The following is a 19,070-nucleotide window of genomic DNA, read 5'->3' as shown; positions in this document are numbered from 1 at the left end:
TACCTGATGTAAGCACAGTGTAGCCTAGTTTTGGTCTGTTTAGATCCTGTAGATGACCTCAAGCTGTGTGTGTTTCAGTCTATCATGAACAGCGAGCCTTCTGAGCAGCTGAATGTGAGGATCTACAACCTGAACGACCACTTCACCTACAGCATCTACAAAAACGTCTGTCGCTCTCTGTTTGAGAAGGACAAACTGCTCTTCTCATTTCTCCTGTGCATTGGGCTGGAGAAAGGGAGGTAAGTTTCATTGTTATGCCTCTATTAAGAATCTTGCAATTCTATTCGTTAATCCGTACCACAAAACAATACTTACAATGTAGACCCCCAAATCATGTGACTGACAACGACCTCGAATATTGACTTGTCACATTATCAGTATTGACCTGTCAAGTTATGAATATTGACTCGTCCGCTAGAAAACAAGATGGCATCTGGTATGAACATTTCATGGTTTACAGCTAAGTTACGGTCATGAAACAGAGGACAGTTTAAAATCATCATAAACATTGAAGTAAATTTTAGTATAACACAATCTCATTAAAATCAGACCCAAGTTCTCGCTGCCGTGAAACAAAGATCTTAGTACATCCTATTACAGGTCACATCAGAACCACCTTTAGCGAACTTTGACCGACCACTGAAATGACTAACAAGAAGTTGACATCAGCCAATTAGAAAGCAGCTTTCTCAAGCTTTACGGCACTCATTTCAACCTGGCGACTTCCATTTCAGATTTCGCTTGAAAAATAAGTTGACAAAGTTCTTGATTAAAATTTTGAAAACTGAACAAATGAACATTCTGGAATGTCTAAGATATGGTTGCAATTGTATGGCAGTGTTTCCCACGTACTATACAACGCCTCCTCTGTTCAAATTTTTATCCCGCGGAAGCGAGAGATGGACGATAAGTTTGACGGAATCTGTCGTACCGGCCGTAACTGTCATTCGGAATACCCTGTGTTAACGTTTTGGAGGTTGGATGATTAGAAAACTCATTCCGACTGTCACTTTCGAGATCTGGTAAGTGGCGCTTTGATTGGTCGGATGAAAGGTTGTTGTGATGTGACCTGTAATGGGATGTCCTCAGATCTTTGTCTAGTGGTAGCATTCAGATCTTAGTTCTCCCTATCACTAGACAAAGATCTGATTTTAATGAGATTGAGTATAACAAAACAAATGATTACTCTTTGACGAGGTCAGTATGTGAAAACAGGGATCCTCGGACCACCTCGGTGTCGGGTCCTTGTTTTCGTATGTACAGACCTGGTCAAGAGTAATTATTTGAGCAATGTTGACTGTTAAGAAAACTAATTGACTCAATACAAAAAAAGTCTGTAGTTTCAAAGCAAAGAAGCAAAATATTTTCAATTATGGTCAAACAAATTATTAAAAAAATCCCGTATTTGTGGTCTTTGGAACATTTTTTGGTGTTGTGGATGATCTATCACTACCAGATAATGTGCTACAGTGTGTGATGTTGCCTTGGACAGAGGTCTTGTGGATGACCAGGAGTGGCGGTTCCTGTTGACGGGAGGTGTGGCGCTGGAAAACCCATTCCCTAACCCTGCTCACCAGTGGCTGCCCGAGAAGTCGTGGTCTGAGATTGTTAGATGTTCCTATCTACCAGCCTTCCAGGGATTCATGGATCATTTCCAGAAGAATGTTAGTTCAGATCTTGATTTCTATTCTTAATTCTCTTAACTTCTCTGTTTTCATAATTACAATCATCAAACATTATGATTTGTATGCTGTGTTGTAATGGTTCCTGAGAATTGAGGTAAAGTAGGACTAGATTCCATATTTTTATGATTACCGTATTTGATTTAATAAGTGCCCTGCTCTATTAAGCGCCCACGGCGATATTTGCTAATATATTGGCTAGTGAACAATCTCAGTTAGCACCTCTTCCAATTGATTAATGTACACAAGACTTATTTATTTGTGTATAATACGCACTCATATGTTATATGCACCCTTAATCATGGGCAATTAAATCCTGGAAAAATATATCTGTTGTATATAAACATTTTAGGCTGTCAGCATAAACCTTGAAATTTACGATCTTTCAACTCAAAATAATATTCTAATAAGAGCCCCCTATTTCTAATTTTGAGAGTGCCCTGGGCGCTTATTTAGTCGAATACAGTAATTAGAAACTGATCAAAGGACCTGGTGCCAGGTTGTAGGATGGTAGTTTACAAGTTGCTATTTACTTGTGATGTGTTGCCCAGATCTCAGACTGGAAGTGTGTCTATGACTCTACCACGCCCCACACAGAGCGACTGCCGGAACCATGGGGAGATAACCTCTCCAAGTTACAAGAACTCATTGCTCTCCGATGCCTGCGACCTGATAAAGTGAGTTCAAGTGCATTTTATTTAACTTAACCTGAACCAACGCCTCCACTATCTTTTCTTCTCTCCTGTTGCTCTCTATCATCTATCATCTCCTTTCTTTGTCTTAATGAGTGGGGGGCACGGGTGGCCCGGTCGTCTAAGGCGCAGCAATTCTCTGTGCAGAGTTGCGTCCCTTAGGCACGCCAGAAACCTATGATTGTGGGTTCAATCCCAGTTCGCCCCGATTATGTTTCTAAGTTTTTCAGCACCATACCCATGCTCGTGGGTTTCACCGAAGTGGTAAGCGATATAACTGGAGCGGCATTAAACCAAACTCACTCACTCTTATTGAGTGATTGAGTTTTTTTTTTTTTGCTGCTATAAGCAATATTCCAGCAATATCTCAGCGGGGGACACAAGAATTGGGCTTCACATATTGTACCCATGTGGGGAATCAAACCCAGGTCTTCGGCGTGACAAGCGAACACTTTAACCACTAGGCTACCCCACTGCCCCTTTGTCTTACGCCCACTCTTTTTCTCCTCTTTCAGCCTTCTTTTGTTTGCTTACTTTTTTCTCTCCTCCCTTTTCCCTCATCTCCTTATCTCTCTCTCCTCTTTCTCTCAGCCTCTTCCTCTTCTAATGTCTCACTCTTTCTCTCTGAGCTTCTTCCTCTACTAATGTCTCACTCTTTCTCTCAGCTTCTTCCTCTTCTAATGTCTCATTCTTTCTCTCAGCTTCTTCTTCTCAGCCTCTTCTTCTTTTAATGTCTCACTTTCAGCCTCTTCCTCTCCTAATGTCTCACTCTTTCTCTCTCAGCTTCTTCCTCTTCTAATGTCTCACTCTTTCTCTCAGCTTCTTCCTCTTCTAATGTCTCACTCTTTTTCTCTCAGCTTCTTCCTCTTCTAATGTCTCATACTTTCTCTCAGCTTCTTCTTCTCAGCCTCCTCTTCTTTTAATGTCTCACTTTCAGCCTCTCCCTCTCCTAATGTCTCACTCTTTCTCTCAGCCTCTTCCTCTTCTAATGTCTCACTCTTTGCTCTTCCTCTTCTAATGTCTCACTCTTTCTCTGCCTCTTCCTCTTCTAATGCCTCACTCTTTCTCTCAGCCTCTTCCTTTTCTAATGTCTCACTCTTTCTCTCAGCCTCTTCCTCTTCTAATGTCTCTCTCTTTTTCTCAGCCTCTTCCTCTTCTAATGTCTCACTCATTGTCTCTTCCTCTTCTAATGTCTCTCTCTTTCTCTCAGCCTCTTCCTCTTCTAATGTCTCACTCTTTGCCTCTTCCTCTTCTAATGTCTCTCTCTTTCTCTCAGCCTATTCCTCCTCTAATGTCTCACTCTTTGCCTCTTCCTCTTCTAATGTCTCTCTCTTTTTCTCAGCCTCATCCTCTTCTAATGTCTCACTCTTTCTCTCAGTCCACTTCCTCTTCTTATCTATCACTCGTCTTCACTCAGCTCTCTTCCTCTTCTGATCCTTCTCCACCTACAACACCTTATTATGGCTGTTTGACTCCAGATCGTGCCGGCTGTCCAGACGTACATTCAGGAGAGGATGGGGCAGTTGTACATAGAGCCCCCGACCTTTGACCTGTCTCTGTGCTATGCAGACTCCAACTACTTCTCTCCGCTGATCTTCGTCCTCTCCCCAGGAGCAGATCCTATGGCTGGACTCTACCGCTTCGCCGAGGAAAAGGGTATGCAATCTCCACAATACCCCCTCAAACATATATGTGTGGTGTGCCGTGAGACTGCTCTAGCATAGTCAATAGTATAGGGGACTTTCAATAAAGCATAAATGAATAATATTAATAGTAGCTTTATGTTCATAACAATAGTACTATATGTAAAAGAGTTAGCCAAAGATTGTTTGTTTACCAATACTCTGTAGGACTGCATTGTAATACTTAAGTAATATGTATGAGGTGAGATAAGCAGATAAATACTTGAGTGTGCAGTGAGACCTTTGAAGCCTCTTCCATGACTAGTGTGGACTCTGTAGAGGGTCCACCCTTGAAGGTCCGGGCTAGAATAGGTCTTCAGCAACCCATGCTTGTCATAACAGGTGACTATGCTTGTCTTAAGAGGTGTCTTACGGGATTGGGTGGTCAGGCCCACTGACTTGGTTGATGCATGTCATCGTATACCAATTGGGTAGATCGATGCTCATGATGTCAATCATTGGATCGTCTGGTCCAGACTCAGTTATTTACAGACCGCCATTGAGTAGCTGAAAGTTTGCTGAGAGTGGTGTTAAACAACAAACAAACAAACAAACAAACAAACAAAACTGAGCATCCTTCCTTTGATATAGCTTTGTTTGTTTAACGCCACACTGAGCAATAATCCAGCTATATGACGGCGGTCTGTAAATAATCAAGTCTGGACCAGACAATCCAGTGATTGCATCAGCCAAGTCAGCCAGCCTGACTGCCCGATCCCGTAAGTTGCCTCTAACCACAAGCACAGTCGCCTTTTACGGCAAGCATGGGTTGCTGAAGACCTATTCTACCCCGGATCTTTACGGGTCCCTTTGATTTTGAGCCCAGCCAACAAATAGTCCCATATCCATATCCACCACAGCTTCCTCATAGTATAGAGTGTGTATCAGATACTGTTGCTATGTAGTCAAGTGTTTGGATTGCATTGGTTGCTCTAGAGCCAGGTCATTAGTGTGTACTAGCTGTGTGGACTCCACCCTCAGTGCTTACACTCCCATACATTGCAGAAGTTTAAAGGGAATTACAGATGTTGGTAAATAACATTAATTATCAAAGCTCGTACAGACTAATACTTGGAGGAAGACAAACTGGATTTGTTTCGTTATTAGAATATGTCTGTGTCTAGAAATGGTAATCATTTAACTAGTGTTCATCTTTGAAATAAGAATGAGTGAGTATGGTTTAACGCCGCTTTCAGAAATATTCCAGCAATATCACGGCGGGGGACACCTGAAATGGGCTTCACGCATTTAACCCATGTCGGGAATCGAACCCGGGTCTTCGGCGTGGCGAGCGAACGCTTTAACCACTAGGCTACCCGACCGCCCCTTGGAAATAAGAGGTTACAGTTTGTTTGCCAGACAGGTCATCAACTTCTCCATCCTCTAACTAGACACTGGAATAATTTAATACTCACAAGTTTTGTGAATGTGAAACATGCACGCTTGTTATTGTTCCAAGAAATCCGTTGTCACATATATTTATTTATTTTACTCAACAACGTGTCTCACTAACACATCCATCGGGTGAGTGAGTGAGTATGGTTTTACGCCACTTTTAGCAGGACCCAGTTCCACAAGGCGATCGTAGCGCCACGACACTTGTACGTCTAGGTATATGGGAGTTATTGATAACCTTAGTGCTACGATAACTTTCTGGAAAGGAACCCTGAATTCTTAAGGTGGGCCGTTGCATGGCATTAAATTAATACGTGCAGCTTTTGACGTGTTTGAAGTATTGTTTTGTTAAACTCAATTGGATGCTGTGGATTGCGTAGATGTCGGCCTATATTCACACACGAAAATTCTAAAAAAGTTTGAAACAGCAAGTAATAAATAAAATATAAAACTCACCCCTGTGTAGTATCAATTTAATGCAACTCGTGAAGGTTCTGGCTTTCGCTCGTAAGCCAGAAGAATTAACTTGTTTCATAAAATTGGTATTACACGAGAGCTCGTTTAGTATTCATATATATCTCACCTACGCCATATCTCCTGTGGAAGCCACTTTGGGATGATAAAATTAAAATAAGCAAAAATTAAATTTCACCAACTGGGATCAAGCTTAATTATTTGTTTAGCATGATGAGTTCATGAGTGATTAAATTAAACAGTTTAACTGACATTCTCCATCATGGAAGTTCCAACCAGTAACTGTAGGCCTGTCTGTGTGGGAGACGTGACTCCCTCCTAAATTTGTAGAGCTTAATTTTTTTATTGGTTTGTGCACTAATAAAATAACCGTTTTAAATTATGTAACTTCATTAACCTATGAGGGATGATTGCATACAGTTTGTGACCTCCATAAATGAAAAGCAATAAGACAATTCTTCCTACTTTGAATTGGACGTTGCTATTAATAACGATCTAGTTTTGCTTTTGAACTAATTGGGTGTTTGAATGTATGTATTACAACTAATATTTGACATAATTCTTTGCCTGCATCTATCAGGAATTGTTCCATCAACAAATAGTCGGGGGCCAAGTGGCCCAGTACAGGCAAAGGCGGATGAATATAGGCGCAAAATGTCGGTGATTGGGAGAATTTCAGCAGAAGATTCATACGCCAGTATGTTAAGGAGAACTATTTTCAGGAACACTACATATTGTACACATACTATTTCCCTAAACATCCTTCCTTGTCACGTACTTGTCTGTGTCTAATATGCGGTATAAGGATTCAAGTTCTTTTAATATTATTTCTCTTTTATCTTTTCCTGTTGTTTTGTTTGTGTTTTTTCTGTATTTGACTATATATTCAGTAGGGTTATATCTTTTTCTTTTGGAAAGGTGAGACTGAAAATTTTGGATATTAAAGTAATGGAAAATATTCTGCAGCTTCAAATATGATAAAAACTTGTTTTAAGGAAAAAATAATACATTTAGGTCCTATGATCACAACACAAGTGTTTGTGTCTTTCAGTCAGAACATGTTACATATGTTTACTTTAGAAATTATTTCCTATGTTATTTTAAACATTTAGCTGAAATGAAAGTATTTTTTCTAGCTTCTTTACAAGAAATCTTCATCACTGCTAACTTTTATATCTCATTGTCTATATAACAGCATGTTTGCATGATGGTGCTTCCCACACAACTGGTCCTTCTGTTCATTTAATCATTTAATTAGTTTTGGGGTGGATATTGTCACAAATGTATTCATGTTTTTAACAAGTTAAAATTGTTCATGATATGCTTGAAACATGTAGTTTCAGATTGGAATAAATTAATATAACCCGATTATCTCCCTTGAATATGATCAAAACATTCAGCGAACTGTCTTATGGTTTCATAGTAAACTTGGTAAAAGAATTATTTCAGCTTTAATGATTCCTTAGCACCATTGCTGACACTATAGTGACCATTGCTGCTGCTGTTAGAGGTATCACCAGTGAGGTGAGGTGAAATGGGGTTTAACGTCGCGTCCAAGATTATTGCACTTATTTAGCGATGTGCATGTAGGTGTGTGTGTTTGTGTGGCTGCTTGTGCTAGTCCAGACTGATGCCGATTTATAGTGCTTGCTCACTGAGATACCATGCCGCAGTTTAACATGAATACCCCACTCAGACACAGTATACTGACTCCGAGCCGACCAGTCCTTGTTTTAGTCCCTTAATGCCGAGCGCCAGACAGGGTAACAGCAAGTTATATCTTTTAACGTCTTTTGGTATGATGCATTCGGGGATCGAACCCCAGACCTTTTGCTCTCCGGGCGGACGCTCTACCACTAGACCACGGAGGCGGTCATATCAGCAGTGAAATCACTGTCGTCATTTATATATTTTTAGTCTAACACATGCACTATCACCACTTTTATTGATGCAAAGTATATCAGTATGTGTTGTAAGATAATTTAACTATAGTCTTGGTTCGCAAATATCTGGGCAACACCAAAAACACTCTCCTTAAAACCAGTTTATTCTAAAAAATACAATTTCTGATTCTATCTTGTTCATCCACACTGTATTTTCCTTCTTCATTTAAAGATTTTCACACCTTCATGCCAAGTTAATTACAAAAGAAATTGAACTCATTAATTTTCTTTTGAAGATGTAGAAAATAAACATATTTAACAATTTATATCCTTAAATTCCAATTAAGGTTTTACTTGTAACATTAAAAATAAGATATATGGTCTCAGGTTTTTGTTTCACTCCATCATAAATAAAGGTTGGCCACCTGCCTGTTTCAATATTTGAAAACTTGTTGCCTGAGAACGAATAATGTTCTCCCTGCATCTAACCTCCTTGTGTAGCCTCCTGTCTGCCTGTTGTCTCTGCACCTTGTCGCACAGACTTTACGTGGTTTATTCCTCCACAATCTCATTAAAATCAGATCTTAGTTCTCGCAGCCACTAAACACAAATCTGAGAACATCCCATTGCGGGTCACATTAGGATGAACTTTGACCAATGACATCAGCCAGTTAGAAAGCTGCTTTCTAGAGCTTTACGGCACTCATTTCAACCTTGTGAATTCATTTCTGTCGACGTTTGAAAAATATATTGACACAGTTCTCGATTAATATTTTGAAAACTGAATTAACAAACATTCCGGAACGTCTAATATATGGTTGAGAGTGTATGGCAGTGCTTTCTACGTTTTGTGCAACGTGTCCTCTGTTCAAATGTTTATCCCTGGAACCAAGAGATAGACGATAATTTTGACGGAATCAGTCGTACGGGCTGTTGTTTAGCCACAGCGAGAACATAGATATGATTTTAATGAGATTGATTCCACCACACATTGTCGGCACTTTCCTTTTCAGCAAGTTGTCAAAGACTTATTAGGCTAAAAAAAATAATAGTCTTGGTTCTCAGGCACTGCCTGTATCATCAAAACGTCCGCCGCATGTTTTATTTTTATTTCAATTTAAAAACAAATAATCCTAAAATATTCCGCAAACACATGACCCCTAATGTAAAATGCTACAATACTTAAAAACAATGGGATTAAAGTAATGCAAACAAAACTGAATGAAATTTTGGACAAAAGTAATATAATGGATTACAAACATATGTCCAGATAGACAATGAACATTTTTATAGCCAGAACAGTGGAATGACAGGACCAGCTTGCATTATATAATAACTTCAGTATGGATTTGTGTTATGTGCTCACGATAACGTCTTCGCGTTATATTTTCCGCACTTTATTTTCAAAAGCCATTGGCTGAGAACCAATTGTTTTATTTTTTTTAAGCCTTATGACTTTATTTTTATTACTTTTCATGTTGGTGAAAAATCTGTAAATATTTTAAAAATTGCATATTGTTGACTATGTTGCCATGTGTGCTGTGTTTGGGAAGCAGCGAGCCTTGTCAGATTTACAGTTTCAAATATTATAGGTACAAATATTGCCATAGCAAAGGTTTTTCCGATTTCTTTCCACTTTTTAATATTTTTCAGTTTCAGCAGATCTACAAACCAATGTACAAATAAGCACTATCTTATGGATCATTATATTTTTCGATTCTAGTTTCCTGTATGTTAATTTCTTGCACCGTATTCGATGTAATAAGGGCCCAGGGCACTCTCAAATTTAGAAATAGGGGTCTCTGATTAGCATAACATTTTGAAGAAAATAAACAGTTAAAAGATCGTAAATTTCATGGTTTATGCTGACAGCCTGTAATGATACAAAAGAAAAGTCTGTGCGTACACCACAGATATATTTTCCAGAATTTAATTGCCCATATTTAAGGGTGCATATAACACACAAATAAATATGTCTTGTGCACATTGATCAATCGGAAGGGGTGCTAATTTGGATTGTTCACTAGCCAATATATTAGCAAATATCGCTGTGGGCGCCAAAAGAGCGCTGCGCTTATTACGTCGAATACGGTATATCCAGTGTTCCATCACTGCTTCCTTTCTATGTTATTCCAGGATCTTAGGCATCATAAACATTATATAACATATATCTATACCATTCAACTTCTGATAGGAATATATCTCCATTACACATCAAGCTGATGACATGTTTGTGTTAAAAAGATCAGTGTTAATGTGAGATAAATCTGCAATTTAACCAAGACATCTCTAACTATCATGCATCTCATATTAGTCTAAAATATAATAGTTGAAAACAGTGACCTTATCTTTTTCAGTTTAGGCCAATTTAATATATTTGTTTTTTGAATATTTTGGTGCATGTTTCAAAGATGCAATACGATTTGATATTTTCGAAATAGTATTTAACAAATATTTAACATAATTATGTTCACAATAAGCATATTAATAATCAACAACTGTATATTTACTTCATTATCAGCTGTTAATTTGACATGATGATGGGTTAACCCTCACCCAACAAAAGGATGAGTGAGTGAGTTATGTTTAACGCCGCTTTTAACAGTATTCCAGTTATATCACGAGTGTCGGCTAAATATGGGAGGGAAGCCCGAAGTGATGCAGGTCTCAGACGTTTACCACTTCGGTGAAACCCACGAGCACGGCTATGGTGCTGACAAACCTAGAAACATAATCGGGGCAAACCAGGATTCGAACCCACAATCATAGGTTTTTGGCATGCCCAAGGGATGCAACTCTGCACAGCAAATCATGGTGCCTTAGACATCTGGGCCATCCGTGCCTCACCCCCCCAAAAAAAAGAAGAAAGGGGTCCAGTGTAAAAAATAAATCACCATATAATAAACGTAAAGTATCCCTATCAATAGTTGTGTTGTATAACTTGTTATCTTCATTATGTTACATGATATTGATGTTATTGGTAGCTGCATCATAACACGTATGAGGTTTCAACCCTGTCATGTTTCTGAATCTTTGTTTTGATTGATTGCTACACTATCCTACCACGATTAAAGTCATTAATCTCATTATCACATCCTAATGATCGAACTTGAATGGTTGAAACAGCACAACAGACCACTGAACAGTTATGTTATCTATAAGACCGATAGTTTTTTATTAGTGTTATGTATGCTAACAAATAGTCATATGTGTATTAAGATATTTGAAGTATTATCATAGAATCATATAACTTAGTTGTCTGATCTTTGGGTCTGTTTTGTTTACAGCATCAGGCAACAAAGGGCTTGCCACAATATCCCTGGGCCAAGGTCAAGGCCCTATTGCTGAGAGGATGATTAGTGAGGTACTGATACTGCACTATTTATAATACCTCCATGTCGGATAATGAGATCTGATTGGTTCATGTGGTCTTGATAAAATATGATGTATCCTGCCTTTGGGGAAATGAATTTCTCAGTGGGAGAATATATCTCTTACACCCCGCCATGAACAAGACAGGCTGCTCATGGATTTCTGAGAGGCAGAATAAATTCCTTATACCCCGCCATGAACAAGACAGGCTGCACATGGATTTCTGAGAGGCAGAATAAATTCCTTACACCCGGCTTCCAAGCAAGAAGCTGTTTGCTTTTTCCGAGTCCATGAACGTCACTTGACATTGTAGAAGTTAACCTCAGCTCAAACGAACAGCTATTTTCTATCAATTTTGAATAAGTTTTACATTCTTTTACAACGTCATATTAAAACATGTTGGTAAAAAATAATTGTTGTAGCAGTATCACTCGAGGTACATGTAGTTTTATGCATTGTTTTATGGTTTGTGATATAAAACCTAACACGGGACGCATAAAACCACATGTACCCCTCGCGTACTGCTGTAACTTATAGTGTGTTTGAGGACTGCTGAACTTCTAATGCTTGTATTCACTGCAGACATACATGTGTCCCAATTAATGCTTGGATTTACTGCAGACATACATGTGTCCCAATTAATGCTTGGATTTACTGCAGACATACATGTGTCCCAATTAATGCCTGTATTCAGTGCAGACATACATGTGTTCCAGTTAATGCTTGTATTCACTGCAGACATACATGTGTCCCAATTAATGCTTGTTTTCAATGAAGACATACATGTGCCCCAATTAATGCTTGTATTCACTGCAGACATACATGTGTTCCAATTAATGCTTGTATTCACTGCAGACATACATGTGTCCCAATTAATGCTTCTATTCACTGAAGACACACGTGTTCCAATTAATGCTTGGATTCACTGCAGACATACATGTGTTCCAATTAATGCTTGTATTCATTGCAGACATACATGTGTTCCAATTAATGCTTGGATTCACTGCAGACATACATGTGTTCCAAATAATGCTTGGATTCACTGCAGACATACATGTGTCTCAATTAATGCTTTGATTCACTGCAGACAGACATGTGTTCCAATTAATGCTTTGATTCACTGCAGACATACATGTGTTCCAATTAATGCTTTGATTCACTGCAGACATACATGTGCCTCAATTAATGCTTGTATTCACTGCAGACATACATGTGTTCCAATTAATGCTTGTATTCACTGCAGACATACATGTGTCCCAGTTAATGCTTGGATTTACTGCAGACATACATGTGTTCCAATTAATGCTTGGATTCACTGCAGACAGACATGTGTTCCAATTAATGCTTTGATTCACTGCAGACATACATGTGTTCCAATTAATGCTTGTATTCACTGCAGACATACATGTGTTTCAATTAATGCTTGTATTCACTGCAGACATACATGTGTTCCAGTTAATGGTTGTATTCACTGCAGACATACATGTGTCCCAATTAATGCTTGTATTCACTGCAGACATTCATGTGTTCAATTTAATACTTGTATTCACTGCAGACATACATGTGTCCCAATTAATGCTTGTATTCACTGCAGACATACATGTGTTCCAATTAATGCTTGTATTCACTGCAGACATACATGTGTTCAATTTAATACTTGTATTCACTGCAGACATACATGTGTCCCAATTAATGCTTGTATTCACTGCAGACATTCATGTGTTCAATTTAATACTTGTATTCACTGCAGACATACATGTGTCCCAATTAATGCTTGTATTCACTGCAGACACACATGTGTTCCAGTTAATGATTGTATTCACTGCAGACATACATGTGTTCCAATTAATGCTTGCTTTCACTGAAGACATACATGTGTTCCAATTATTACTTGTATTCACTGCAGACATACATGTGTCCCAATTAATGCTTGTATTCACTGCAGACATACATGTGTTCCAATTAATGCTTGTATTCACTGCAGACGTACATGTGTTCCAATTAATGCTTGTATTCTCTGCAGACATACATGTGTCCCAATTAATGCTTGTATTCACTGCAGACATACATGTGTCCCAATTAATGCTTGTATTCACTGCAGACATACATGTGTTCCAGTTAATGCTTGGATTCACTGCAGACATACATGTTCCAATTAATGCTTGTATTCACTGCAGACATACATGTGTCTCAATTAATGCTTGTATTCACTGCAGACATACATGTGTCCCAATTAATGCTTGTATTCACTGCAGACATACATGTGTTCCAATTAATGCTTGGATTCACTGCAGACATACATGTGTTCCAATTAATGCTTGGATTCACTGCAGGCATACATGTGTTCCAATTAATGCTTTGATTCACTGCAGACATACATGTGTTCCAATTAATGCTTGGATTCACTGCAGACATACATGTGTTCCAATTAATGCTTTGATTCACTGCAGGCATACATGTGTTCCAATTAATGCTTGTATTCACTGCAGACATACATGTGTTCCAATTAATGCTTTGATTCACTGCAGGCATACATGTGTTCCAATTAATGCTTGTATTCACTGCAGACATACATGTGTCCCAATTAATGCTTGTATTCACTGCAGACATACATGTGTTCCAATTAATGCTTGTATTCACTGCAGACGTACATGTGTTCCAATTAATGCTTGTATTCTCTGCAGACATACATGTGTCCCAATTAATGCTTGTATTCACTGCAGACATACATGTGTCCCAATTAATGCTTGTATTCACTGCAGACATACATGTGTTCCAGTTAATGCTTGGATTCACTGCAGACATACATGTTCCAATTAATGCTTGTATTCACTGCAGACATACATGTGTTCCAATTAATGCTTGTATTCACTGCAGACATACATGTGTTCCAATTAATGCTTGTATTCACTGCAGACATACATGTGTTCCAATTAATGCTTTGATTCACTGCAGACATACATGTGTTCCAATTAATGCTTGGATTCACTGCAGACATACATGTGTTCCAATTAATGCTCGTATTCACTGCAGACATACATGTGTCCCCATTAATGCTTGTATTCACTGCAGACATACATGTGTCCCAATTAATGCTTGTATTCACTGCAGACATACATGTGTTCCAGTTAATGGTTGTATTCACTGCAGACATACATGTGTCCCAATTAATGCTTGTATTCACTGCAGACATACATGTGTCCCAATTAATGCTTGTATTCACTGCAGACATACATGTGTCCCAATTAATGCTTGTATTCACTGCAGACATACATGTGTCCCAATTAATGCTTCTATTCACTGAAGACACACGTGTTCCAATTAATGCTTTGATTCACTGCAGACACACATGTGTTCCTATTAATGCTTGTATTCACTGCAGACATACATGTGTCCCAATTAATGCTTGTATTCACTGCAGACATACATGTGTTCCAATTAATGCTTGGATTCACTGCAGACATACATGTGTCCCAATTAATGCTTGTATTCACTGCAGACATACATGTGTTCCAATTAATGCTTGGATTCACTGCAGACATACATGTGTTCCAATTAATGCTTTGATTCACTGCAGACATACATGTGTTCCAATTAATGCTTGGATTCACTGCAGACATACATGTGTCCCAATTAATGCTTGTATTCACTGCAGACATACATGTGTTCCAATTAATGCTTGTATTCACTGCAGACATACATGTGTTCCAATTAATGCTTGTATTCACTGCAGACATACATGTGTTCCAATTAATGCTTGTATTCACTGCAGACATACATGTGTCCCAATTAATGCTTGTATTCACTGCAGACATACATGTGTTCCAATTAATGCTTGTATTCACTGCAGACATACATGTGTTCCAATTAATGCTTGTATTCACTGCAGACATACATGTGTTCCAATTAATGCTTGTATTCACTGCAGACATACATGTGTTCCAATTAATGCTTGTATTCACTGCAGACATACATGTGTTCCAATTAATGCTTGTATTCACTGCAGACATACATGTGTTCCAATTAATGCTTGTATTCACTGCAGACATACATGTGTTCCAATTAATGCTCGTATTCACTGCAGACATACATGTGTTCCAATTAATGCTCGTATTCACTGCAGACATACATGTGTTCCAATTAATGCTCGTATTCACTGCAGACATACATGTGTTCCAATTAATGCTCGTATTCACTGCAGACATACATGTGTTCCAATTAATGCTTTGATTCACTGCAGACATACATGTGTTGCAATTAATGCTTGGATTCACTGCAGACATACATGTGTTCCAATTAATGCTTGTATTCACTGCAGACATACATGTGTTCCAATTAATGCTTGTATTCACTGCAGACATACATGTGTTCCAATTAATGCTTTGATTCACTGCAGACATACATGTGTTGCAATTAATGCTTGGATTCACTGCAGACATACATGTGTCCCAATTAATGCTTTGATTCACTGCAGACATACATGTGTTGCAATTAATGCTTTGATTCACTGCAGACATACATGTGTTGCAATTAATGCTTGGATTCACTGCAGACATACATGTGTTCCAATTAATGCTTTGATTCACTGCAGACATACATGTGTTCCTATTAATGCTTGTATTCACTGTAGACATACATGTGTCCCAATTAATGCTTTGATTCACTGCAGACATACATGTGTTCCAATTAATGCTTGTATTCACTGCAGACACACATGTGTCCCAATTAATGCTTGTATTCACTGCAGACATACATGTGTTCCAATTAATGCTTTGATTCACTGCAGACATTACAAGTCATCCCTATTTGTTTGCAGTTTAAAATTTATTGGTATTTAAAAAAAAAAGAAACAAATAAAATGAAAAAAATGAAAGGCTTTCTTGTGTGAGACTTATGACAGAATCACTTATGATGGCAACACTTACCTTGTATACATACTTAAGAAAATAAATAAACACAAGCTTAAACTGATTTTTTGTATCCTGCAACTAAATTAAACCAGTATTTAATGATGCCCCTGTTGCCATGGTTACAGGCAGTGGAAGCGGGGACTTGGGTCGTGCTCCAGAACTGTCACCTGGCGGCCTCCTGGCTCGGGGAGCTGGAGAGGATCTGCGAGACTGTGAGTATATCAGACAGTGGTTGTGAGTAGATCAGGCAGTGGTTGTGAGTACATCAGGCAGTGGTTGTGAGTACATCAGGCAGTGGTTGTGAGTACATCAGGCAGTGGTTGTGAGTATATCAGGCAGTGGTTGTGAGTGTATCAGACAGTGGTTGTGAGTATATCAGGCAGTGGTTGTGAGTATATCAGGCAGTGGTTGTGAGTATATCAGGCAGTGGTTGTGAGTATATCAGGCAGTGGTTGTGAGTATATCAGGCAGTGGTTGTGAGTATATCAGACAGTGGTTGTGAGTGTATCAGATAGTGGTTGTGAGTATATCAGACTGTGGTTGTGAGTATATCAGACAGTGGTTGTGAGTATATCAGACAGTGGTTGTGAGTATATCAGGCAGTGGTTGTGAGTATATCAGGCAGTGGTTGTGAGTATATCAGGCAGTGGTTGTGAGTGTATCAGACAGTGGTTGTGAGTATATCAGGCAGTGGTTGTGAGTATATCAGGCAGTGAGATTGTAAGGTGAGTCAAAATAGGGTTAAACGTCAGGTCCAAGATTATTGCATTTATGGCAACGTGTGTGGCTGCTAGTACTTGTGAGGACCAATGCCGATTTTATATTGCTCCTTTTTAGCTCCTTAATGCCGAGTGCCAGACAGGGCAACAAGAAGTATCATCTTTTAATGTCTTTTGGTATCAAACGGCCGGAGATCGAACCCCCGACCTTCCGCTGTCTGGGCGGACGTTCTACCACTAGACAATGGAGACGACCAGTCCTTGTTTTAGCCCCTTAATGCTGAGCATCAGAGAGGGTAACAACACGTACCAACTTTCTGCTACTGACGTTTTGTAGGTAATCACTGACCCCAGTAGAACGAAGCCGACCTTCCGACTCTGGCTGACCAGCTACCCATCTCCGGTCTTCCCGGTGTCTGTGCTGCAGAATGGGGTCAAGATGACCAACGAGCCACCCAAAGGCATGCGAGCTAACCTGCTCAGATCATACCTCAACGACCCCATCTCGGACCCTGGCTTCTTTAAGAGCTGCAACAAGCCAAAGGTAGGACAGTTGCAGAAGGTGACAAAGCTGCAAAATGAACTGTGGAATTGGAAGATTCTTCTCTTTCTATTGATTGTGTTTCAAGGTTATTTCTCATTTGAAATGCAGAGGTTATCCCAGAAATCTCTACATACAGGACTACATCATGAAATCAGTGTGTGACCACACAAGATCAATAAATAGTCAATATGTTGAAACACACAGTTTCATGATCACTTTTAAGAAAAGGCAATACTATAAGTGGCATCGGCGGTAAGTAACAGGCCCTACTGTTATGTATATGTACTCACAAATGTTCAAAATTTTGTTCCGTCAAATGTTTTGAAACAGGCTTGTCTCTGTTCGAATAGTGTTGGAAGTTGGCAGGAAGTTGGTGTTTTCAAACAGCTATCTAATCCACACTCGGGAAGTACTGGTACATAAGATGCACGTAAGGCTGAAAAAGGCCTCACATCACCCTCTTGTTGCTCTGTATCAGTCCAGTCCGCTTTCTAGAAACTGTCCTATCTTGAAACTTCACAAATGTTCAAGCCTGCCATATTCATGTGTACAAGGGGGGTAACTCTAAATTCCATTTGCTGCTGCTTACAGACCTCGACATTTTACCTGCACTTCAGACATTTGCTGCCACTGGCAATTACTGCAATATATTTACAGTGAGTGAGTGAGTTTGGTTTTAACGCCGCAGTTATATCACGGCGTGTCAGCTTAATGTGAGAGGAAAGCCCGAAGTGATGCAGGTCTCAGACGTTTACCACTTCGGTGAAACCCACTAGCACGGGTATGGTGCTGACAAACCTAGAAACATAATCGAGGCGAACCGGGAATTGAACACATAATCATAGTTTTCTGGCATGCCCAAGGGAAGCAACTCTGCACAGCATATTGTGGCGCCTTAGACGACTGGGCTGCCCATGCCCCTGCAATATATTTACAACAATCTCTACTGCTACATAACAAATGTTATCCATGTTACCAGTTCAAAACACATACTGTTGTAATAGCTAGCTAGACTTTGAGATGTTATCTCTAAATATATTTTTTGCATATCATTTACAGTATCTTTTGCTGGGAAGATATGACATCATACCATTTCCACTGACTGTGGGACGATGTGGAATGATATCTTTTACAGTGACTGTGGGTAGATAAGACATCATATCATTTACAGTGTCTCTAGGGAGATGGAGCGGTCAGGTAGCCTAGTGGTTAAAGTGTTCGCTCGTCACACCGAAGACCTGGGTTCGAATCCTGACATGGGTACAATGTGTGAAGCCCATTTCTGGTGTCCCCCACCGTGATATTGCTGGAATATTGCTAAAAGTGGCGTAAAACCAAACTCACTCACTCACTCACTGTAGGGAGATATGACATCCTATCATTCACTGCCCCTCTTGGGGGAGGATATTTTGCAAGTACATCTGTAGCTTCTCTCCTCCATCTAGGTATTTGAGAAGCTGCTGTTCGGTCTGTGTTTCTTCCATGCCCTGGTCCAAGAGAGGAGGAAGTTCGGACCTCTTGGCTGGAACATCCCGTATGAATTTAACGAATCAGATCTCCGGATCTCCGTCAGACAGCTGGAGGTAGGTCACAGTGCAAAACATGGCCGTTATGTCACATTTCATGAAGAGAGATTGAGAAAGTTTCTAAGACACTATACAGCGGCATATTTAAAGTCACCTGCTGGGATATTGAAGGTTGGACATCTTGTCCACAT

General features: G+C 39.4%; 1 protein-coding gene across 1 annotated transcript in view; it reads left to right on the top strand.

The window, feature by feature from the left end:
* The window catches only part of LOC139446275 (dynein axonemal heavy chain 3-like), a 178,323-nt gene that overhangs the window by 145,605 nt on the left and 13,648 nt on the right, over positions 1 to 19,070 (top strand). Inside the window, exons 72-79 of the mRNA XM_071227629.1 lie at positions 79 to 239; positions 1,493 to 1,664; positions 2,234 to 2,359; positions 3,853 to 4,030; positions 11,096 to 11,172; positions 16,216 to 16,302; positions 17,147 to 17,353; positions 18,799 to 18,936. Coding sequence (XP_071083730.1) covers positions 79 to 239; positions 1,493 to 1,664; positions 2,234 to 2,359; positions 3,853 to 4,030; positions 11,096 to 11,172; positions 16,216 to 16,302; positions 17,147 to 17,353; positions 18,799 to 18,936 — 1,146 coding nt within the window. The remainder of the gene's footprint in view (positions 1 to 78; positions 240 to 1,492; positions 1,665 to 2,233; positions 2,360 to 3,852; positions 4,031 to 11,095; positions 11,173 to 16,215; positions 16,303 to 17,146; positions 17,354 to 18,798; positions 18,937 to 19,070) is intronic.

Source organism: Haliotis cracherodii, unplaced genomic scaffold (genome assembly GCF_022045235.1).
Source record: "Haliotis cracherodii isolate W230 unplaced genomic scaffold, xgHalCrac1.p SCAF_6, whole genome shotgun sequence".
NCBI lineage: Eukaryota > Metazoa > Mollusca > Gastropoda > Lepetellida > Haliotidae > Haliotis > Haliotis cracherodii.
Note: the sequence above shows the minus strand (reverse complement) of the source record. Positions and strands in the feature narration are given on the sequence as shown.